The sequence below is a fragment of the Glycine soja genome, chromosome 4, assembly GCF_004193775.1.
Source record: "Glycine soja cultivar W05 chromosome 4, ASM419377v2, whole genome shotgun sequence".
NCBI lineage: Eukaryota > Viridiplantae > Streptophyta > Magnoliopsida > Fabales > Fabaceae > Glycine > Glycine soja.
The window spans coordinates 15,422,076-15,446,942 of record NC_041005.1 but is presented as its reverse complement, the minus strand read 5'-3'; the positions used below and the strand labels follow the sequence as shown (position 1 = coordinate 15,446,942).

The window sequence follows — 24,867 nt, the reverse complement described above, 5'->3', positions numbered from 1 at the left end:
TTAACTTTCTAACAAGATAGGATTCTATACACATAATTTTAATGAATGTTTTTAAACAACACATAAAAACTCTATTACATATATTGAAACATAACAGTCCAAAGTTTAATTAACTCTACGCAATACACATTCACCCACTCATTCTAAAATCTCAATAATCAATGTTCAAACTTACACGATGCAAATGTAGTACACACAATCATGTATCATTATTTCATCATCCATAGTGGCTACGATCTGAAAACCAATGCACACAAATGCTTCACCCCTTGTACAAAATTTATTGATATTAGTGTAATTTCTTTGATGGTATTTAATTCTTTACACTCAAGAATGGTTTGAACATTAATAGTACTCCAAGTCCTTCAACAATATTCAGGGCAAGGAAGACAATATGGGTGCCTGCAGTTAAATGTACAAGAGTGAGCTACTATCAATATAGCTAGCAAAAGAAAACATGTCCCTATTGGGATTGAAATCCACTGTCACCTTTATTTATTGAACAACTACAACCATCCTATTCCCATCCACCAATAAAATTAAGCATATATGAAGAGGTTAGACTAAAGTTCAAACACTATTCTAAAGTTGCATTTTCATTCTTTAGTTCGGTTTCATGGGAAAAACTCTATGTTGTGAAGGAAATGGTCTATTATGTTATTAAGGAACAATAAGCGACCCAGAAATTACAGTTAGATTAATGATTCCCATATTCAGTAGTATATGAATAGAATTATAGAAACCAATTCAAACAAATTAGTTGATCAACATACCTGGCAGGAAAAAATCATTTATATGCTTTTGTGACCAAGATAATCTACATTGACAAGGACCAAAATTAGAAAACTGGATAGAACTTTTAGGAAGTCATTGCAGTTAGAAAGTGTTGTTGATCAATGCTATATGGCATACTCTCAAGTCTCATCAAAAATATTTTATTGATGAAACATTTGTTAACTATACCATAAAGTATAGAGAGTATCCTCAGTTAACTCTAACTATAACAGACAGGGCTCAAAGTAGATATTAATTAGAAATAGGCAAGCTAAATAAACCTATAGACAGTTTGGTTTGAAAGCAGTAACAAAACTTATTGATGCCAGTACATTTCAGATTTTTATAGTATGTCCTTGTCCTGAAAAATCATTCTGAATATCAATATTTTCATTTGAAAAACACTTCATGATTAATGAGATAAAATGTTACAAGAACACGACAGCGCCATCTTATGTAGCATATCTGTTCGGTAATTACTTGTATAGCTTTTATTGACTCCCTTAAATGTGTACATAGGTATATCCTTAATGTTGAAGGCAGTCTACTTGTATGCCTAAATTTTCAAAATGTTGTCCACCATTACCTCTTGCAAAGTAATTAAATTTTTCCATAATGTGCCTAAAATATCTACGTGTATTATTGAACCACCAAGAAGTCTAAAAATCTGAATTTTGAAAATCTAGAATACATGGATGACAGGACCATGTCATATATGAACATATATAACATGGATTTTTAGATGCGAGTGAATTAAGATATGTCTATATAACTAATCATGTACAGTGGATAAAATTCAAATGCTAAAGAAATAAAATGATCACTTACAATGCACCGGCACTAGCAGGACCAATTGTTTTGAATATTGACATACCCGTCATAGCGATACTATTAGCTGTTCCCCTTTGATGTTGTTTCTGTTTTCCAATTTAACATGCCATATTAGCCTCAATTCTATAAAAAAAATAATCTCAACTTTTGGAAATAAATGAAAGTTAATGAAAGGAACCAAAGATTTACCACAGCTTTATTTTGCAGAAGGAATAAACTAGTTGCAATTGTCTCCTACATCCAGCAACAACAATACAATTAGGCAAGTTCACAATGAAAATAACATTTTTCAGTAAATTAAACTGTATTCTTAGTGAAGCCAATTCAATTCACTTACATCCTCAATATCACTAATGAGTGGCTATACAGAGAAAGACCTACACTTACAATCATAAGATTCTTCAGAATGGAGGCAATATTGATCACTATGTCCAGTGTGAAGCCTGACAACATTGTCATGAAGGGAAAACATTGCAAGAGAGGTATGGATAACACCTACATATCAAGCCAAATAACAAGAAATATTAAAAATAAAAATAAAATGCTTAATCAAAGTAGTTGCCACATAAGGTGGAAGCTAACCCCTGTTATGCGAACTAGATTAATGGGTCCACAAGCTTTTTGAACTGATCGGTACAGTGTAAGCTGGAAGATTAGAATAGCAACACCTGATCAATTGAAATGAAGTCAGTAATTAAGCAGCATATCTATTAACTAATGCAAAAGGAATACACTGCACGTCTTTGATCCTATGTTAAAAGGAAATAAATTAATACAATTCAAAAGCTGATAAGAAAAACTCCTATCTAAACAAGGTAGAATGTATTATCTAAACAAGCTTACTTATATAATCGAATCAGGAACCTATAAAAAAATTTCATATTATGTCAGTAATGTCTTAGCTAGTTGGATGATTATACAGTTACTTGCCTAATTATCAATTTTTTTTCTATAGAAAATGATAAAAGAGCTATCTCACTGAAGTTATAGTTACAACATGCATGAGTTTTTTAAGGCAAGTTTGAAATCTGAATAAATCTACACCCACTTAAAGTTTTGTTTGATCTACTTAATCAAAGAATTCAAGATATAATGTTATAGTAACTAATTCATCTTTGTGATTAGATTAATTCAACAACTAACAGAAACATCAGATCTTTATGTAAGAGCAAAACGTTATTCTATTGAAGACAATTAAATAAGATAACTACATGGAATATACTAAAAGCTACAAACTTACATTGCAAAAAATGCTCCTAGACTAACCAACTCGACTTCAAAAACAAACACTAAATTATGATCATTATCTAAATTTGTCCGAAGATCCCAATTTTTGAAATTCAAATAAATGCACTCAATATGACCAGTTTACAAACAAACACTAAATTATGATCATTATCTAAATTTGTTTGAAGATCCCAATTTTGGAAATTCAAATAAGTGAAGTGCACTCAATATGACCAGTTTACAAGAAATCCCTGGAGGAAGATACCATATGACCTCTTGCCCTTTTGTCAACGAATAAAAACTTATGTGCAATTGCAATCCTTGAGATAGAAGGTTACAAAGGAAGTGTGTCTGTCCAAAATTAATATATATCTAGAGATACATTTTTGTGAAAAGTGTACCTGATATTGCAAGAACATTACCAACATTATCAGTTGTAAAGTTCAGACCACCCAACCTTAAAGGACTCAAAGCCCACAATGAGAAAACCTAGGATATAAATGAACAGTAGATTATCAGAATCAGGAGAGAGAGTCAAAACAGAAAAATCATTAGGTAGGAACATTACCTCCTGGTAAGCAACATCATGTAGTGAAAAAATACAGTAAACAATGATAGATGACATTAAGGGCCAATTTCGGAAGATGCTTTTATCTCTTTGGATCATTCTGTCTTTGTCTGCCTCACTGCTTCCAACTTCCAAAGCTTCAACATTTTTAGTGGACTCAATGCTATCTTTGTGGTTGTGAAGAGTCTCCTGCAATGATGCAGATATTTTAAAATAAAATAAAAATTATTTATGTGGATGTTTTATTTAGAAGAATTAAATAAATATTTAAACAATGGAAATTTTAATAGAAAATGGTAAGAATTATATTTTTCACCTAGATCCAGTCTCTTGCTTTGATATTCCTATAAGCTGTTGAACAAATAGTCCAAGGAATTGTATCAAAAAAGCTTCAAACCTCCAAATTCAGATGTTTTTCACAAGTTTATTGTGAAACAACCACATATCATGTATGCCTCCTCAAATATAGGTTTACCTTCTGTAACATTCTGAAATTTTAACCCTAGGAAGTAAACCCTGATATGTACCTTGTGTTATGCTGAGGGAGGAATATTGGCTCGCCATTGGAGCCTACATATTTTATCATTTTTTTAAATATTCCTAGAAGCATGGTTATGTTTATATTTTTGCAAACAAGCCTCTTAAGGTACTATGTCTATTTTCAGACATAAAAATTAAATTTCAAGGTGCTATATTTAATTATAAAAGCAATTTTTATTTATATTCTCATGCCTATTTAAATTAAGATATTTTTTTATGCATAACGATTATTGCATGTTTTCTTAATGTAATCGTGGTAACAAGCCAATAACTATTATAATTACTTTATAAAGCATAAGTTGTGTCTATATTTCCTTTTAACGGTTTAAGCTACATAATTGAGTTTTAACTGATGAGCTTATATTTTAAATATTTTACTATAATAATTAAATGATACTTTTAAATTATTAATTACTATGGTAGCTCTTTTTATAAATTTAAAGTATGTTATTTTAAGCTATAGTTACTATAATAGCTTATTTTATGAGTTTAAGTGTAAGTATGAAAGATATTAAATAAGTTGGTTTTATTAAACTTAAATTGTTATAATGTTTTACTAAAATTAATCTTTCCTAAACCAAGTATCTTTTTTTTTAATTATAAGCAAATTTTTAAAATTTCAGTTGTTATATGCTACTCTTAACTTTTAATTTGGTATCTTATATCTCCTAAAATTAATCTGTCATTCTTGTTTTCATTTTTACTGAAAATTGAAAATGGTGATAAAAATGTATTTGGTTGGATTTCTGTTTTCATTTTCAGTGAAAATATTTTTCCAAACGAATCAAAAACTGAAAACAATAAAATCTCATTTTCAGTGTTTTCAGTTGAAACCAGAAATCTCATTTTGGATAAAATGAAAACACGGTGGTAAGAAATGTAATATTAAGCAAATATAAAAATACATCTCCTTTTGAAAGTGCAGTATTTTTATTTCTTGGAAGCAGAAAACAAAAAGTCAAACCAGATATATTTTCAGAATTCTAATCTTTTGAAAATAAAAACAATTTTTAGAGAATGAAAAAAAATAAAAACAGTAAAAATGCAGACAAAAAACACCCTAAACTTTCTTTTTTTTCCTCATAATACCACCACTCGTTGCTCACCTTCACCTTATATAATTTAGTTTTTCCAATATTGCTAACAGAACCTCATGTTACCACCTAACATCATAATCAATTTCATTTTCCTCTTCGCACAGTGTACATCAGTAGACAAACACAACTTTCTTGAATTCCCTTTTGCCAGAAACCTTACAACTTCCACCAAACCACTACACACACCACTCAATTCAATCTCCACCTTACTCACCAAACCAATAGCCGCAAGATGCTACCACACCACCACAATCTCAACTCCTCTTCCTTCTCGATTTGGATTTCCTATTGCTTGCCACTACCAATTTCCATAAGCCACCATCAAGCCAAAATCGTCATTCCCTCTACCTCCTTTCACATATTCTAGCCCCAAAATAGTCATGCATGTGAAAACCTACTGCTCCCTTCCCCTAAGTTGCGACTTTGTAACTCAAGAAAGCGTTATTTGCTTGCCGTCGAAGCTTCGGATCACACTGTTCTTGCCCTTTTTGGCGTAGGAATTAGAAAGGTCATACGCACCGAACGGACAACCGTGCTGAAAGTTACGTTAATCGCAAGTTCAAAAGGAAAAATGCGGAGAAGCTTGAACGAACACCGGAGAGTAGTCAGTAGAACCCACCTCAAACAAGGTACGGGGTGTGTGAGATAATCCACTTTAGGAGAACTCTTAGTGTTAGGAAGTCCCACATCGCCTGCCTCAGTCTTTGGGGTACAACTTATATATCTGTTGGACAACTTCACTTAATGTCAATTGGTTTTAAGATGAAATCTAACATGGTATCAGAGCCTATAGGTCGTCTTAGTTCTCTCCACCATGTTGACGACTCTCTCCGCCATTTGGAGCCCTAGGTTAGGGTAGCTCATAGAGCTAACCCATTTGGAGCACCTCCGTCAAGTGATTGGCATCGACGGCTGCTTCCCTGCCTGACTGGCAGGCACAAGCTCTGACGGTGTTTCTTGAAGAAGAGGATCATCAATGTGAGGGAAGGTCGAGAGTTCAAGAATGAGATTTCGGAAACTTTCAGGTGAAAGAGAATGAGGTTATAAAGAAAATAAAATTCCAAAACTTTAAATTCTTCATAAATTACTTTCTTCAATTAAAATTCTCTATCCAAACGCACTCTTAGAGAATTGTATCGAACGTTAGGTGAGGTGTGGGAATGTAATTGAGTATATATATATTAGTGTGTGGTCGTTGTGTGTGTGTCTATGTGGTCGTTTACTAATTATACAATTTGTGTAAGTGGGTGTGCGGGATGACTTGGTTGTTTCCTATGTGTGTGTCTATGTGGTCGTTGTGTGTGTGTCTATGTGGAGATTAAATACTGACTTGTACTAGGGAGGGGTAGTTGTGCAATTAGGAAAAAATATAATTGAAGAGTCAAGCAAACTAATCAAGTTGTTCACTTAACACTAATGGAAGGAAAATGAGAACCTAAGCTTTGTGACATAACAAAACTGTGGCAAATGGACCTACTCTTAATAATGGGGATAAAAGATCTAAGTAGCTGGAGTTCCTAGATTAACCAAGGTTTGATGTCTTGGGATTATATTAAAAGATGTCTGAAAGTTTTAAGTGTGGAGAGGTTAGGTAAGACAAGAAAGGAATTTAATTTCTGGAGTGATTGCTGTCGGAATTTGACAGCAAAGGAGCCGTCTTCTATCAGCTCTTGTATAAAGGTCTGGAAGAATTAAGAGCCGCCATTTTAGGATCTTTTAGTTTTGAAAGTCCTATTTCTACCCCCAGTGATTTTTAAGAATACACAGGATATTTGCGGAATATATATATATATATATATATATATATATATATATGCCAAACATGTTGAAAGGACTATTATTAAGAATTTTAATGTGGTTCTGTTCTGTTTTAATTACTTTCGTGAGAGCAACCTATAACGAATTAGGATCTATCTTTTACAGTAATTTAGTTTCAGATGTCCTTTGTTCAATTTAATTGGTCCCATAACTTTTAGGGTCAACTAGAATATTTGGTGAATACTTTGGCGGGACATGTCAAATCTGTTTTGGTGCAGTCATAATTTTGTTTTAACTATTGTTTGTGCTAATTTAAGAAACTTAAAGCTTGAACCACAAATTGAGGCCATCTGATATGTTTTTAGATACCTAAAAAGGATACCAAACCAACCTTTCCCGAGCCCCTAACTCCCTAAAAGCTTAGGAAAAGATAGGAACAAAAACTATGCCAAGGAGACATGCCAATTCCTTACTTAAATAGCTTGTTCTGTATTGAAACCAGAATCGGTGATAACTTAAAATAAGTGACTTAGACCTGTGTTGTCAAATAGCGGCTATCACGGCGCTATCACATTATAGAGTAGCGGGTTTTGAGGAAAACGCAATCGCAGCAGTGTCGTGTTGTGGACTCTGCGAAAATCACAATTGCCGGCGCCTTATGCATTGCGGAACCTCGTTGCATCGTTAATTTCTGACGAGGTTGAATCCGGAGAGAAATTGCATTGATGGTGACGGCGACGGTGTGTTTAGGGTTCATTGTTTTGAAATAGGAAGCTGGGTTGGAGCGGATTGGGGATTCGGGTCAGTGCGGATTGCAGTTGTTTTGGGCTTGCAAAATGCAGACAAGGGCCCAACAGTAGCCTTACTTATTAACTTTGTTAAAAGTTAAAACTCTTTTTACTTTATTCTTTTTACTTTTTACTTATGGACTTGGGCGTGACTTTTGCGTTATTAGCAGAATGCTCTATTCTTTTTTACATTTTACTTATGGATTAGCTAATCCGTATGAGTTATATCAAAATTAATTGTCATAAAATTTATTATTTAAATTTACATGAACATTAAATATACATTAAAAAATTTAGTGTTATATATATCAACATTATTTTTTTTATAACATAATTGGCCTATTAACTCAGTTGGTTAGAGCGTCATCCTAATAATGCGAAAGTCACAAGTTTGACTCCTGCTTGGACTATTAATTTTAAATTAATTCGTAAAATATATTTTTGAAAAAAATTAAAAAAAAAACACTTACAGAATCCGTATGGGGCTTATGGATTAGCCAATCCGTATCCCTTTTACAGAAGCGCAAAACGAGAAAATCGTGCAATTGTTGGGTGTAACAACAATTTTGCTGGGTGCATGTAGCAATTTCCTAGAACCTCTCATTTCCTCTGATTCTTAGTCACCATGTAGCCTTCTTCCTTCTTTGTCCAGCCTTTGCTTTTTTACAGGTAAGGTAACAACTTTTTTTTTCTTTCTTTTGTTTAATACTCCACCTTCTTCTTCGCCCATGTCATCCATCTTATACCCAACCTTCTTATTATATTCTATAGCGGATTTTCAGCTTTTCGCAATTTTCCGCGATCTGCTATTGAAAACACTGATTTAGACTAAATACTTTGGTAGCTCTCTAGAATCAAGTCCTAGATTTTAAATGCCTTTAATCTAGCTTAGATCTCATAACATTTTGATTACATTACATTTTGTTTCTTGTGTGATTTTTTTGGCAAATAATTGACGAAGGTATGTCTGCCAAGGATCGTGTGATTGATCAATGTTATGAGCAGAGGACGACAAGGTAACCTCCTGTCTACTCTATTCTAACTGATGTTTACACAAAATTCATCTTTGTGCTTTCATTCATTGCAGTGTTATTTAATTATATTCTATGGAAGGTGAATTCTGTTATGATAACAAAATTCACAATTGTAATAACAGAAAGCTAAAATGGTTGTAACTAACTCTCGAAACCATCCTATCACAGCTAGGCATAGTTGTCCAAATACACAGGACGTTTGGTGCTCCTTATGGGCCTTCCAACATGGGCCTCAGGTATGTCTTCATATGTGTTGCTATCATTACCTCCACTTGAGAAAGTCACCTTGTCCTTAAGGTGATAAATGTCGCGAAACTCGTCCCATTTCTCCCAAGTTGTTTCTTTTGGAGCCAAACCGAGCCACTGTACCAAAACCAAGCGGGTCGGAGGATCAGTGGAGGAATCAATTTTGGAGGATGGTATGGAGAGAGGCTCCAGCACAGGTTGATTTTCAACAACGGTAAGAAGTAAAGGTTTTGGATTAGGAATGAGTGGACCATGGTGTGGTGGAAGGAGTGAATAATAAAAGACTAGGTGAATTTTTGAATTTTTCAGCAACTGCAGATGATAAGCTACGTTTCCAACATGCTCTAGTATCAAGAAAGGACCGAAGTAGCGTTTGACAAGCTTATGAGGAGCGGCACCGGTGACAGAGAGCTGTCGATAGGGGCAAAGTTTGACGTAAACCCACTGCCCAACCTCATAGTCCACATCTCGCCATTTCATATCTGCATGTTTCTTCATAGTGGCCTGGACTTTGAGGAGGCGACGTTTGAGAGATGCGTGAATAGCATCCCTTGTGGACAGCAAAGAATTCACAGCTTCGTTGTTAGATGACCCCAAGATGTAATGGGGAATAGAAGGGGGAGGTTTGGCATAGATGACTTCGTAAGGAGTCACCCCAGTGCTGGAATGAAGTGAAGTGTTATATGAACACTCAGCAAGAGCTAAAAATTTCTACCAATCTGAAGGTTGTGAGTGGACGAAGGAGCGAAGATACTGCTCTCACACACGATTCATCACCTCTATTTGGCCATCAGTTTGCAGGTGGTAAGTGGTGCTTATGCGTAAAGAAGTGCTGCTGAGTTTGAAAAGTTCCTTCCAGAAGGAACTGATAAAGATAGGATCACGGTCAAGAACCAGACTATGAGGCAGACCATGGAGTTTGCAAACAGTATCCAGAAATACAGTTGTCACCTTGAATGCAGTGAATTGGGGTGGAAGGGCTTCGAAATGGATTCCCTTCGAGAAATGATCAACGACTACCATAATAACTGCGAATCCCTAGGAACAGGGAAGATGGGTGTTGAAATCGAGGGAAAGATCCTCTCAGATGCCGAACGGGATGGGTAAAGGCTAAAAGAGGTCGGTCAGCTGTCGGGTGATAGTTTTGAATTGTTGGCAATTATGACATTGCTGAATGAAAAGTTTAACATCACGTCTCATGTGGTCCCAAAAGAAATTGGACTGAATGTGGTGGAGTGTTTTAGTGATACCCAAATGACCTCTGATAGGGGTGGTATGGAATTCGATCAACAAGGCCTTGATGAAGGGATTACCGGAATTCAACCAGATGGTGCCCTTGAATAGAATCAGCCCATTGTGAATTTGAAAGTCTAGGTATGCAGCAAGGTCTGCCTGAATTGAAGCAAGCTACGATTAAAAAATTGGACTCTTCTGAAGGGCTTGTTGTAGTTGTTCCATGAAGACAATGTTGGGTAGGGAAAGAATGAGACACTGACCCTCGGGAAGTGGTTCAATGCGGGAAAGAGTGTCCGCCACGACATTGGAAACACTGGTCTTGTACTAGATTATGTAATCATAATCCAGTAATTTGGCGAGATAATACTGTTGCTCTGGCATTTGAATGACTTGGGGCATCAGATCCTTGAGGCTCATGTGATCCGTAAGTATAGTAAATTGGTGGCCGAGCAAATACTGGCACCATTTATGGATAGCAATGGTGATAGCGTGCAATTCGCAAACGTAACTGGATTCGCATTGCATTCTGGATCAGAACGACTTACTGAAGAGCATATCCCTTAACAAATTTGCAATAGAAGCCTATGAGACCAAGGAATCCACGCAAATCCTTCTGATTGGAGGGAATGGGTCAGTCTACAATAGTCTTGATCTTGGATTGCTCGGGTTCAACTCTTTTGCCGGAAATGATGTGCCCCAAGTACTTCAATTGTCTCTGGGAGAACAAACATTTGGAGCGTTTGAGGTAGAACTTCCCTTGCAACAAGGTCTGGAAAATTATTTCCAATTGATGAAGGTGTGACAGCAAGGTTTCGCTGTAGACTTGGATGTCGTCAAAGAATACAGCGGTGAACTTGCACAAGAATGGTTGAAGGAGTGCATTCATCATGGCCTAAAAAGTTTAAGGTGCGTTGCATAGGCCGAAAGGCATTACGTGGTACTCGTAATGACCTTGATGAACGCAAAATGTAGTCTTCGCAATGTCGTCATTGGCCATTAAGATTTGATGAAATCCTTGACACAAATCAAGCTTGGAGAACCAAGAGGCATGGTCGAGATCATCCAAGAGCTCATCGATCGTCGACATCGAAAAGCGATCTTTCACAGTGATGGAGTTGAGACCCGATAGTTGACACGCATATGCCAACTTTCGTCCTTCTTGAAAAGTAACACTGGGGACGAGAAGGGGCTACGAATGAGTTGTATCATGTCCGAATTGAGTAACTCCGACACGTGTCTTTATTTCAGACTTCAGGAAGTAAGGGTATCGATAAGGACGAACATTAACGAGGTTAGCCGAGGGTAGGAGGTTGATGTGATAGACGATCTTTTGAGGAGGTGGAAGGTGAGTCGGTGTCTAGAAGATGGGAGCAAATTTGGTAAGGATAGCTTCAATGGTGGGTATCGAGTGAGATGATTTTGTGGGTGGTTCGGGTTTGGAAACGGGTAACAAGGACAAGTGTAATAAGGCATATGTGGATCAGGTCTAGAGAAGATGCTTAACCTATGGGGTCGAAATGTTTGTAGGCCTAGAAGCAATGTTAGCGTGAAGCTCCACAAATTGGCCCAAATGGGTGAATCACATAGTAAAAGTGATGTAATCAGTAGTTATCGGGCTCAAATGCTTAAACCATTCAATTCCCAAAACGACATCGATGCCACTAATGGGAACATGTGGAGAGTCACTAATGGGAACATGTGGAGAGTCACTGTGAATGTGTGGTGCTGGATTTGCAGAGCTATCACATGACAAAGTTGCCGACAATCCAGAAAATAGCCATTGCCGACCATTTCACGCAAGGGGGAAGTGTCTTTTGTGGGAAGATTGAGAAATTTGGCCACATAAGGTTGGATGAAGTTATGCGTGCTTCCGATGTCTATTAAAATGGTGAGACGAACGTGGTTGATGAAACCGTAAACTCAAAATGTCTTTAGGGCAGGGAGGCCAGAAAGAGCATTTAAGCTAATGTAAGGGGTAGGTGGAGTAAGGTCCAATGTGGTGTGGTGGTCTATGAAAGGGGTTGTAGTCTCGGATGTTAAGGAATTTAGCGATAAATCGGGATGATCGGGGTCTGCAACAAAGAGAAAGACGCCGCCCTTGCAGTGGTGGGTGGAGCTCCATTTGTCTTCGCAGTTGTAACAGAGGCCCTTCTCCCGACGAAAAGCCATTTCGTCGGGAGTGCGTTGAACAAAAGGGGCCTTGGGTCTGGGTGGGCCGGAAAGTGCCGATGAGGGTAAGGAAATAGGACTAAGGAAAGGGGAGGGTTTATAATTGCGCCGACGGTCATTGATCTTGTTCTCCTGAAGCTTTGCAAGAGCAGTGGCTTGAGGTAGGGAGATGGGCTGCAACGCCTGTTCTTCCGGGGAGAGATTAGAGATAAAGCAACTGAGGAGGAAGTCCGATGGTGCGATTGACGAGTCGTTCGAACTCTGTCAAATATTCATTCACGGACTCGTGATGAGAAAGCTTGAAGAGAGCACCCTTGGGGTCGTCGTAAAACGAAGGTGCAAAGCGTGACTCCAAAGCTTGAAGGAGACCAGGCCACGATGTGATAATGTCATTACGGAACATCCACTGGTACCAACTAAGGGCAGGGCCGTCTATGTAGAACAAGGCGACGATGATGTGTTCTTCGTTGGGAGTACCTTGGTAATAAAAAAATTGGGAGATCTTGAAGATCCATCCCATCGGATCGTGACCGTTGAAATGGGGAATGTTGAGTTTGACGTGAGGTCGTTGTGGAAGATGGTAAGGGGAAGTCAGAGTGGATACGGTGGTGAGTTGGTTGAGATGGTCCAGAATGATGTCGACCTTGTTGGCTAAGTCAGAATGTTTGTCGAACAAGGAATCGTGGTGGAGGGTCAAGCACAAGATGGCCTTCAAACGATCCGTGGTCGTCTTGCGGGTGGTATGGTCGGCCATGGCAGGTTGGACCAATTGTTATGAGCAGAGGATATCTCCCATGTATTTGAGGACAATGTGACCTCTTGTGTACTCTATTCTAACTGATATTTACGCAAAAGTCATCTTTGTGCTTTCATTCATTGCAGTGTTATTTAATTACATTCTATGGAAGGTGAATTCTGTTATGATAACAGAATTCACAATTGTAATAATAAAAAGCTAAAATGGTTGTAACTAACTCCTGGAACCATCCTATGATAGCTAGGCATAGTCGTCCAAATACACAAGACGTTTAGTGCTCCTTATGGGCCTTCGAACATGGGCCTCAGGTATGTCTTCATTCGTGTTGCTATCAATCAAGGACTATTCATTGTGTATGAGATTGTCTAATTTATATACTGTGATATTTTTTTCATGTAACTATACTTTGATAGCTTGTGGCAATTGGTATCACCCCATTTGTGTGAATAGAAAACGTTGTACAACCTACCCTCAATAAAGATGGAGATGAGAGATTTTGGTTTGGAAACTTTGCTAAGGACTAGATGTCCACTAATTCTCATGAATTCTTGAGTGAATCAATTCTTTTGAAAAAACCTTGCCAGGGACTAGGTGCCCACTAATTTTGTGAATTTTTGAGTAAGCCCTTTCTTGAAAATTTTGCCAGGGACTAGGTGTCCAACAATTTTAAACTGGTCTCACCAATCTTTTCTTTTAGTAGTACTTTGTCTCATAATATGTAAATTATGTATTTACCTGTAAGTGAGTGCCTAGACCTTTGGCCAGGGCCTAGGTGTCCTTCAAAACTCTTTTCTCATATGCTAGCTCTTTTGAGTTTTTTTTTTAAAGGAGTCATTATATAAATACTCATGGTTTGAAAAGTTTGTGAAAGATCTTAAGGATGAAGAAAAATATTTGTGGAAAGATAGATATTTCATGGATAAGGGCTTATATCCTAAAACCCATCTCCCGTCCTCTTATCATGGCTGCTAATAAAGGGAAATACTTAATAATTGATCATGTGTCATGACATCCCAGGACTCAATGTCCACCCCCAGGCTAGGTGTCATATCCAGGCTTAGTGCCATTCCCATGCTTAGTGGGATCCCAGGCTTAGTGCCACCCAAGTCTCTGGGTTATTCCCCGGCTTAGTGCCAAGGGTGCCATATAAATACTATCTTGGGGTACCCACATACATAATGCATTAATTACAAGATAATTATTGACTGATTTTATGATCATGCATGACATTCATATTAGGTGACTAATCTCTATTGAATGATTGGACACACTTGTGACTAGATGTGTTTTGAGTTTGAATTCTATTTTTCCTCATACATCTGTTGAATGTAATGGCAATGATGGTAAAATGCTATGAGTGCTAGAAGTGTTATGCTTAGTAAGGAATTGATTGTGCTTGAAGAAGTAGGATCTTGAATGATAATGGTGTTCCGTATTTGGATTATACTCTCCTAGTTATATACTTGCTTGAGGTGATGGTACAATATGTGTATTCCTATGAGTGATTAATATTTCCTGCATAGTACAAATTCAATCCAGGATGAGGTGTGAGTTAAATAAATGGGATACAGGAATTGATGAAGAAGTATTGTAAGTATATTGCCATAGATAGTATAATATTTACGTTTTGAATCATGTTGTCTATGGGGAACTGCTATTCCAGGCAAATGGCATTCCCTAGTTGCATCATGTTATGTGTGACACCCTCTACCCCTCACATATATACTAATAAGGAAAAAAAAATTCAAATATTAATTAAAAGTATTTTTTAAAACATTTTTTTTACAAGTCTTTCAAAGGGGAAAAAGGCTCACATTCATTTTCTTCTACATCATATTCAAACTTGTCCAAATAAATAATAAAGAATTCTCGACTCAAACAAGGTCGTCTAAGCTTCATACAATTAATATAGAACATATATCCTAATGTCACATCCTATCAGAGCGTTGTGTTCCCGTGTCCTCTAGCATGAGGTTCTTCATAGTCATCCACCTATTCATCTGCTCCCCCGAACACAAGTTCAAGATCATCACAGGATCCAAACACAACAACACACAGGGAGTGAGTTATCACATTCCTAGCTAATAGAGAAACAAGACAATTAAATATACATATTATATAAATGAGATACCACTTGCTTAAACATAGCTCACGTAACTTCACCACTTCGTCATTCAAAATTCACTTTTCAATCATCAATCACATTACACAAGAATCCCACACTTCGATCGAGATATAATAACACATCAATTAGCAAGCATATGCAACAGTTATGTTAAGACTCAATTCTATATGCAATGTGGTACCATGTCAGTGAAAAACCACCCTGGGGCGCTTAGGAGTACATAACAAGACACACCATACCATGGGTTTGTCAGGTCACTCTCACTAAGTAAGATCATAGGGAGACCAGTCAGGGTCACGATGTTTTGCGAGAATGCTCCAACCATATGGGATCAGCATAGGTTTAAAGGAGCACTCAAACCCGGTGACCCCCAAGGCCTACACTCCGAAGAGTCCGTCAGGGCCTCTCCCTCCTGATTCAAGTCCAACCCCTAAAATCATTTTAGCACACAGACACTGCTAGTGAATTATACAATACCCACGACCTCACACTCATGTCTTAAGCACGTACAACATATTGCGCTACACTTTAACACTGGTTCCTAAATAGGAAACCTACATTTTCTCTTTAACACTGCGCATCAACGCTTTTCTCAAGATAACGCTGGTCGGGTTATTGTACAATTCATAGCTTACAACACAAGTAATTCCACATCAAGTGTTAACTACACACTTATCCACAACTAGAACTCATTCACAATTTCACATCTCATAGTATCACAATTCACCATCACATGTTTACACGTATCTCACAAATTAACACATGTTGAACTTTACACTTATACTCAATCTCAATAACAAGATTATAATCTCAAAGCAACATGTTCTTCTACAATTCATCACATACTCACAATTTGAATCATCATTTCATATCCTCAATATAACAATTTATATAAAAGACTATCACAACATTAAGAATAAAATCCCTTAAATAATATTACACAATTATATCAAAATCATATGTCGAAATATACAAATATCAAGAGCACAATTTATCAAGCAATTTTCATTAGAACATCAATATTTTATTTATAATCATAAAGGAAAAATTGCAATTTAATAAACATCTCAACATAAAATCCCAATTTAATCCTCTAAGGATCCCTACACATGTTCTCACTAATCCCCAACTGTGAATAACTCATCCCTTACCTCTGAGCGGATTCACGTGTCTTCAGCCAGCGATAGCAACATCTCTAGCGGTTCCCGAAAATTCTTTCAATTATTCCTCCGACTGCTCCGATAGAATTCCCAAACGTCAGAGAGACGGAGAAGAGGTTGAAACCTCCACTTGTACTGTCTTCATGCGATTCCTTTTTCTCCCTCCACGAATTTTATCTCGCAAATCCCAACGGTGGAAGCGTGCGGAATTGAATTTCGAACAACATATCCAAATTTCATGAAAATCCAACGGCTAACGAAACCGGGATCGTAGTTTTACCGAGACAGGTTTGGGTTTCTGCGGGAAATTAAAATGCTACAATGCGAAGGGTTTTCCTCTAAGCTCAGATATGATTTTGAAATTCCCAACGGTGAGAATGTTCGGAATTGGGTTGCGAACATGATACTCAAATTTCACGACGATCCAACGGTGAACAGGTTCGAGATCGTCATTTTTCTGAGACTGGTTTGGTGGACTGCGGGAAAAAGAAAGAGTTTTGAGAGGAGAAGGGGAAAAACGGAAATGAGGCCAAAAGGAGGCAGCTGACTTAACATAACTATTTATACCTAGGGTACTCAGCCTATTATTTGCTTTATATTTATTTATTTATTTATTTATACTAAAAATCTTTTTAAATTTATTTACGAAAAAATTGGGATGTTACATTATGTATGTTACATGTTCTTTGGATTTACATCTCACCCCCCTTTTGGATTCTTGGTTGTGGCCCTGCTTGATCACAAGCAGGGGATAGATGAGCGACTTGGCAAGATACTTCTAGATCTAGAAGGCAGAAAGCTCAAGGCAATTAAGAAGATGAGATATCTCATGTGAAGATCCTCCCCGTCAAGATACCTTGGTCGGTCACAAGTAATTAGGATAGTCACCTCAGCGGTTATGTTTATATTATTTATGGTAGGCGTCTGGGATTGGGCAAATTCTATTATTAATGATTGTTCATTGGTTTGTTGGATTGGAGCTAGTTATTTTATTTGGAGGAATGTATTTCATTTATTCAAGTATTTCATTCTACAAGCCTAGCATACTTACTTTCCTATCATGATCATGAATGGAATCCCTTTATTTTAATGCACGTCGTTATTCAAATATACTTTTTCCCAAAACTTTATATTCCCTGTGTTTAACGGATATTGATGGACAACGACTCATCCCTCAAGTCTTATTCAAAAGTTTATTTGATTATTAACAGAATTTCTGTTTGCTTGTATTTTCATATCAACCTATAATTGTGCATCTGGTACCCGTGGTATGAGTAATTTGTCTTTTATATTTTTCCCACTACGAAGACTCATACATGTATATTTCATTTTCAAACTTTTATAAATTGAAACACATGTTTAAAGAAAAAAAATTCATGATTTTACCAACTTTTATAAGACAGATCATTTCCTATTCTCAAACTTAAACTAGCTAAGTTCCAATCCCAGCTAGCTAGGTCCTTGCACCTTCCTCTACCCTATCTTGTATATCTTCCTCCATATGGATTCTAAACTCCGAAACCTCTTACCATATGTCATCTGATGTTACATCCTTGATGAAACTCCTACGAGGCACTAGGCCTATTTGCACTTCTCAGTTATCTCTTTTTCTAATGTTTACTACATTTCTAATCTCACGTTGAATCTTGTTTTTGTTGGTCAAGTGTATGATTCTGGTTTCTTAGACTTATTTTTGTTCTACCCCTTTCTATATACAGAATTCTCAATCCCGGAGGATGATTGGGAAAGACATAAATAAGCACACTTTATATATTTTCCCTGCACTAGTGGGTAAGCCAGGCCTTGGCACAACGACAAAGACTAATGTTTTGACTTTGCTTCAATTTGGAAATATATTTGACTTAAAAATAACAATGGATACAGATTACAACAGGTACTGGATAAACCAGGACCTGAGTTGAAAGATTTCATACATACATCAGAATGTAGATTATATGTCAATCATATTGATGTTTAGAATAAAAGTAATAAAAATTGAAGAGGGTAGATGAACTGATATACATACTGGAAGCCAAATGCAAGCAATTGCTGATGCAAACGCAAAAGCTGATATTATAAAGCACGGCAAGAAATATGGAAACCTGCATGGAGATTCATGTTTTCACAAATGAAACTCAGCAGTCAGCACAACAACAAAGCAAACAGAAATTTAAGGAATAAAGAGGGAAAACAAAATTGAAACAATAACAAAAGCATTATTATACTAGGTGAAGTCGGCAATATGGAAAAATACAGAATTGAAACAAGTTGTTTTTCAAAATTAGAAAACAACAAAAATAAGCATACCTATCCCAAAAGGAACCCTTTGGAAATATATGTGGGTATTTCAACACCGGCTGTAATAAAAATTTCACAAAATAAAGCCATCTAGTAAGTAAAGGATTTGATTATATGTACAAATTGAATTTCAGGCATCAGCATTCTCAAAACTTGAATTGAAATCATGTCTCTCAAAACAAGTCACTTTATGTCCATGTACAAAATCCATGGCTTTTTCTAAAGAAGAAACAAAAAAAAAATAAAATTACCTGAGCCAAATAACCTCCCAATGCTGGACCAATGACTAAACCTACTCCCCAAGCAGCAACCACCTAAAATCAGATTACACTTTGAATAATTTATAATTATGATTGACACATGCTTCTTAAAAATGATAGTAGACAAAGGTTGGTGAGGCTTACTGTTGAGAGTCCAAGAGCCTGCTCCTCTTCTCTGAAAATTTCAGTAGCATAAGCCTGTTAATAGAAGAGGTTGTGGTATACATATATTAGTGTAAGCTATAATTTGATGGAATAACGGGGGGTTACATAAACAGCTATGAAATTGCACAAATTCAAACTTTTAATTTTGGCCTGATGCCATTAGATGAAACATTAAGTTGCTAAGTGCCAGCTTTTCGGGGGTTGTACTATAGTATATAAGGAGATAGAACATGACCTTTATTGGTCCAAGTAAACCATTTAAACATCCAAGAAGAAATCGCATGCTAACAGCCATCCAAAGATTCGTGCTAAGACCAAATAATGTGTTGAAAATGACACTGAAATCAAGTATGCATCACAAATGTTATGAGGAAGAAACATTGTATTGTATAAGTATAGCATGAAAGAAAGCATTCACTTCAGTGAAATGTATACATACACAGTGATAATCCCTATAATGATAACAGGTTTTCTACCATAGCGATCTGAAATCATACCCCACAATATGGATGTCAAAGACCTGCCAAGCATCATTGATGATCCTACAGCATTTCCACGGTCACAAGAGGACCAGTAAGGACTTGTAAAATAGAGAAGACACCAAAAAATGGAAGTAAAAATAGAAATCCTACCCACATATCCAGCATAGGTACTTATGTCTTCCTCTGTTTCAGCAATATTAAAATCCTTCACCTGAAAATAAATATATGTTTGAGGATGCATATTATGTGGAGCGGTGATAGAACTTTGAATGTTGAAGATTGGCTGCTAATTAACTTGATAGGCATTTATATCAGTTCATGAAAAAGCAAATAATTCTATGTGGAAGCCTAAATTAGAATTAGTAGTGGTCTCATTATAGAATTGAAATTTTTCATTCACATTAACAAAAATCCTCACAAGCTACACTTTATTCCAATCGATTTCTATAGTCAAAACATCCAAATGATCCAATTCATAATCTCTCAAGTACATCCCTCCCATCAGTAACTCATTATGATTGCAACACCCAAATAATTTGAGTTGATAGTTGTGAGATCAGCTAAAAGAGAAAGCACTCACTTCCAACACAAAATCTGTTATTCCTTTAAAAGTGAAACAAAAGTTAATGCTGAGATTGATCCAAGTACAGTAGATTAGTAGATCAGCATCATGGAAATTAATTTTTAATTTTTTTAACATAATACTACATCCGGTCCTTTTTATAAGAAATAAAGTTTTAGTGCTTGTTTCTTATAAAAAGGACTGGATGGAGAAATTGGTTATATATTGAATTGATACTCAAATTAATTTTTGAAATAATCAAAATAATTAGGAATTCTTCAAAAAGTGGTGCACAATGCATAAGCTTCTTTACTTCATTTTTAGTCAAAATTTAAAAGTTCAAATAAAAAGCTGAATTTGAACAGGAAACAAAAAAACATATATATTACACTACATACGTAGACAGAACATCCTCCAAGAAATAACAACATCACAAAAATCAGAGCTGCATCATATGAGAAGTGACAGTAATACCCAGTAGAAATTTACACTCACCATGAAGTAAACAAAGGGAAAGAGTGATGCTACAGGCAAAGCTGTTCTTGATTAAAAGAGAGAGACATCAGTAAGAAATGTAGAAGCTGTTTCAATCAAATGAGTGAAGAATGCACACAGTAACATCCCAATTTTCGTAAACTAGATTAAAAATGATTGTTATTTATAAATAAATAGAATTTTAAAAAAAATGATGAGATTTTATAAATAAATAAATAAGGAGATATAATTATTAATTAAAATAATGATTTGAGAGAAAATAAAAAAGGTATTTTATTTATTTGTTTGATAGAAAATAAAATAAAGTTTGTTTTTATAAAATAATAAATAATATATAAATAAATAGAGTAAATAATAGGTCGTAAATGCCCCTAGCTATAAATAGCAACATGTTAGGTTAGTTTTCAGACTGACTCCTCAGCCTCCTCTGCCTCACAATTTCGTTTTTTCTCTCTTCTCCCAAAATCCTCTCTTTTTCACGCAGGCCACCTAACCTGTCTCATAAAAATGATGATCTTAGACACATTCACCGTTGGATCGTCTTGAAATTTGAGTATCACGTTCGCAACCTAATTCTGAGCATTCTCACCGTTGGGAATTTCGATATTATGTCTGAGCTAAGAGAAATACCCCTCACATTGTAGCACTTTCCTTTACCGCAGAAACCCAGAGCTGTCTCGGAAAAATTATGATCCCGGTGTCGTTAACAGTTGGATTTTCATGAAATTTGGATATGTTGTTCGAAATTCAGTTTGTCACGCTTTCACCGTTGTGATTTTTGAGATAATATTTGTGGAGGGATAAAAATAAATCGCATGATGACAGTACAAGTGGAGATTTCAATCCCTTCTCTGTCTCTTTGACGTTTGGGAACTCTATCAGAGCAGTTAGAGGAAAAAAATTGGAGGAATCTCAGGGAACCACTAGAAATGCTGCTATCGCTAGCTGAAGACACGTGAGTCCGCTTAAAGGTAAGGGATGAGTTATTCACAATTGGGAACTAGTGAGAACATGTGTAGGGATCCTTAGAGATATCAATTGGAATGAATTTTTTGGTGTTTTTGCAATTTCATTTTATCCTTATAAATATTACAGTGAATTATATATGTTTGACAGACCAATTGTTGTGAAATTGATATGCTATTGTGTTGAGCGTGAACCCTATAAATTGAGTACTTTTTCTAATTAATATGAATTGATGAAAGGAAAAATTTAGCGAGAGATATTGATTTTGTATTTTCTCTTTTTCTTGCTGTTTAGGTTTTTATATATAATTTAAAAAATTAATATCATAATTGAAACTGACCAAAGTGTTCATATAATTATTTAGAATTTGTGCATTGAAAGTTTACTTTGAAATTTGTGATTTAATATGATGTATGCTAGTTTATATATATAGAGGTAGTTATTTATACTAATAATTTATGTAAATAATATTGTAGTGTTATAGTATGATTCCAAAAATTATTAAGTGTTGGAGTTTGAGAATATTATGGTTAGATTTCATGAACATGTGTATGTTGTACCTTACGAATATCATTGGGAATGTTATGAGATGGTTGATGTGATGTTATGAGATGTTAAAGTGTAGACATGATATTCGATTGTGAATAAGTGAATGTGTTTAACACTTGATGTTACATTAATTATATCGTGAGTTATGAATTATACAATAACCCGACCAGTGTTTATGCGCAATGTTAAAGAGAAAGTATAGGTTCCTAGTTAGGAACTAGTGTTAAATTGTAGCGCAATTGTGTTAAACATGTTTGAAACATGAGTGTGAGGTCGTGGTATTGTATAATTCATGAACAGTGCTTATAAATGAAATATGTGATGAATTATAGAATGATATGTTGCCTTGAGATTATAATATTGTTATTGAGATTAAGTAAAAGTGTAAAGTAGAACAGGTGTTGAATTGTGAAATACGTGAAAACATGTGATGGTGGATTGTGACATTATGAGATGTGATATTGTGAATGAGTTTTGGTTGTGAATAAGTGTGTGATTAACTCTTGATGTGACATTATTTGTGTTGTAAGCTGTAAATTGTACAATAACCCGACCAGTGTTATCTTGAGAAAAGTGTAAATGCGCAGTGTTAAAGAGAAAGTGTAGGTTTCCTATTTAAGAACCAGTGTTAAAGAGAAAGTGTAGGTTTCCTATTTAAGAACCAGTGTTAAAGAGAAAGTGTAGGTTCCTATTTAGGAATTAGTGTTAAATTGTAGCGCAATATGTTGTACGTGTTTAAGACACGAGTGTGAGGTCGTGGGTATTGTATAATTCACTAGCAGTGTCTGTGTGTTAAAATGATTTTAGGGGTTGGACCTGAATCAGAAGAGAGAGGCCCTGACGGACTCTTCGGAGTGTAGGCCTTGGGGGTCACCGGGTTTGAGTGCTCCTTTAAGCCTATGCTGATCCCATATGGTTGGAGCATTCTCGCAAAACATCGTGACCCTGACTGGTCTCCCTATGATCTTACTTAGTGAGAGTGACCTGGCAAACCCATTGTGTGGTGTGCCTTGTTATGTACTCCTAAGCGCCCCGGGGTGGTTTTTCACTGACATGGTACCACATTGCATATAGGCTTGAGTCTTAGCATAATTGTCTCATGCACTTGCTAATTGTTTATTATGAAATTGAGGTGTTATTATGTCTTGATCAGAACATGTGATTCTTGTGTAATGTGATTGATGATTGAAAAGTGTGATTGATGGATGAAAAGTGAATTTTGAATGACAAAGTGATGAAATAATGTGAGATATGCTAAGTAAATTGTATTTGGCTACTATATGTTGTTTTGTTTCTCTCTAGTAGTTAGGAATGTGATAATTCACTCCCGGTTTGTTGTTTGTGTTTGGATCCTGTGATGATCTTGAACCTTGTGTTCGGGGGAGCAGATGGCTAGGTGAAGTGCTTAAAGGAACCTTGTGCTGGAGGACGTCGGGACACAATACTCTGATAGGATGTGAGAGTGGGGTATAAGTTTTATATTGATTGCATAATGTTAGTCTATTTTATTTTATCTCACTGATTTAACAAAATATTTTTGTAAATTTTGACGGCCTTGTTTCGAGCCGAATATATTTTTAATAAGTTTTAATTGATAATAGTGAAGTGAATGTGAACCTTTTACCCGTGAGAATTTGGTTACCGATATTTTTTATATATTTTATTTATTTATATGTCGGGGTAGAGGGTGTCACACATAGAAGCAAGATAACATAACATAACATGTTAGAACAAAACACTGATTCTAGTTTGAAAATGGTAAACTGAATTGAAACCATAACAAATTCAAGACATAATCTTCCCATACAACCCTGATAGGAGTCACTCCATTTTTGAACTAAGTTATACAGAGATACAGATGTTAAGGAGAAAGATATGAAACCGCCATACAGTCCAATCAGTCACTACTAAGGAGGGTTTTCTTTTTCGATTTTCTCAAAAGAAAAGAAAATGATTTGCTTAGACTTATAGTTATTAAGGATTTGCAACAGAGTACAACTTGAAGAACACTAACTAGTGTTCAAACTTTGGCTGAAAAGATGAAAGTCTTTTAATTTATTGCAGTCGTAAATCAAAAGTGGTGAGTAATTTTGAGTTTTGACAATTTATGCAACCTTTTTAATATCACATTAGACACTGACAAAACATATAATATAGATGATCACGTGACATGTTCAAATAGAAAATAAGAAAATGCTAGAATAATACAGCATCAGCAAACTTTAGCACGAAATAAAACCAACACGAGAGAATTTTTTGGAACAGAGTTCAAGTGCTTACTGCCACATAACACCGCCAGCCATATATAAGAAAGATTTCTAAAGGAAACATCCTTTTTGAGCTCCTTGGCTTGATCCACCTTACAACCAGGACAATTCTCATGATAGTTTTTCTTCAACAATGGTTTTTCAAATGTCTCCTCTTCCATCTTTGAAAGACAACCTCACTTCTTGTTTCATGAAGATTCCTCCAACCACCCCAAATCATATATATTATAACATATATATTAGTACAAGGGGTAAAAGTCAAAAACAGTTTTGCCCTAGTGAGTCCAGACAGGATAGAGTTTGAGTAAATTACGCTAACACAGGTTTGCTCAATTTTCCTCTAATATTGCTATCTTTCTAATCCTTATGTTAACTCATCTCAATTATTTGAAATACATTGGCCTATTACCCCACCTCATTTTTTTTCAAAGGGAGGAGCTAAAATCCGATGCATAGGAGTTTATCACAACTCATGTACACATTATTAAAACTAATTGAATTAGATTTCTTTCT

At 35.9% G+C, this 24,867-nt stretch overlaps 1 protein-coding gene across 5 annotated transcripts; it reads right to left on the bottom strand.

Moving 5' to 3' along the window:
• LOC114409423 (protein ZINC INDUCED FACILITATOR-LIKE 1-like) lies at window positions 1-24,582 on the bottom strand. Of its 5 annotated transcripts, none has more exons than XM_028372880.1 (17): window positions 24,368-24,515; window positions 20,573-20,613; window positions 19,666-19,726; window positions 19,473-19,575; window positions 19,269-19,371; window positions 19,013-19,066; window positions 18,860-18,922; window positions 18,618-18,667; window positions 18,337-18,412; window positions 3,401-3,589; window positions 3,234-3,321; window positions 2,188-2,273; window positions 1,993-2,100; window positions 1,795-1,839; window positions 1,603-1,691; window positions 774-817; window positions 1-402 (listed from the first exon to the last, which is right to left on the bottom strand). In XM_028372880.1, exons 1-17 carry the CDS (start codon window positions 24,513-24,515, stop codon window positions 314-316), a joined length of 1,437 nt encoding a protein of 478 aa, XP_028228681.1. In that variant the 3' UTR covers window positions 1-313. The 5 variants fall into 5 exon arrangements, with proteins under 5 accessions (XP_028228681.1, XP_028228684.1, XP_028228680.1 ...); XM_028372883.1 differs by having other exon boundaries at window positions 64-402; window positions 1,649-1,691; window positions 1,987-2,100; window positions 24,368-24,582; XM_028372879.1 differs by having other exon boundaries at window positions 64-402; window positions 1,987-2,100; window positions 24,368-24,581.
• Window positions 24,583-24,867: the final 285 nt, after the last annotated feature.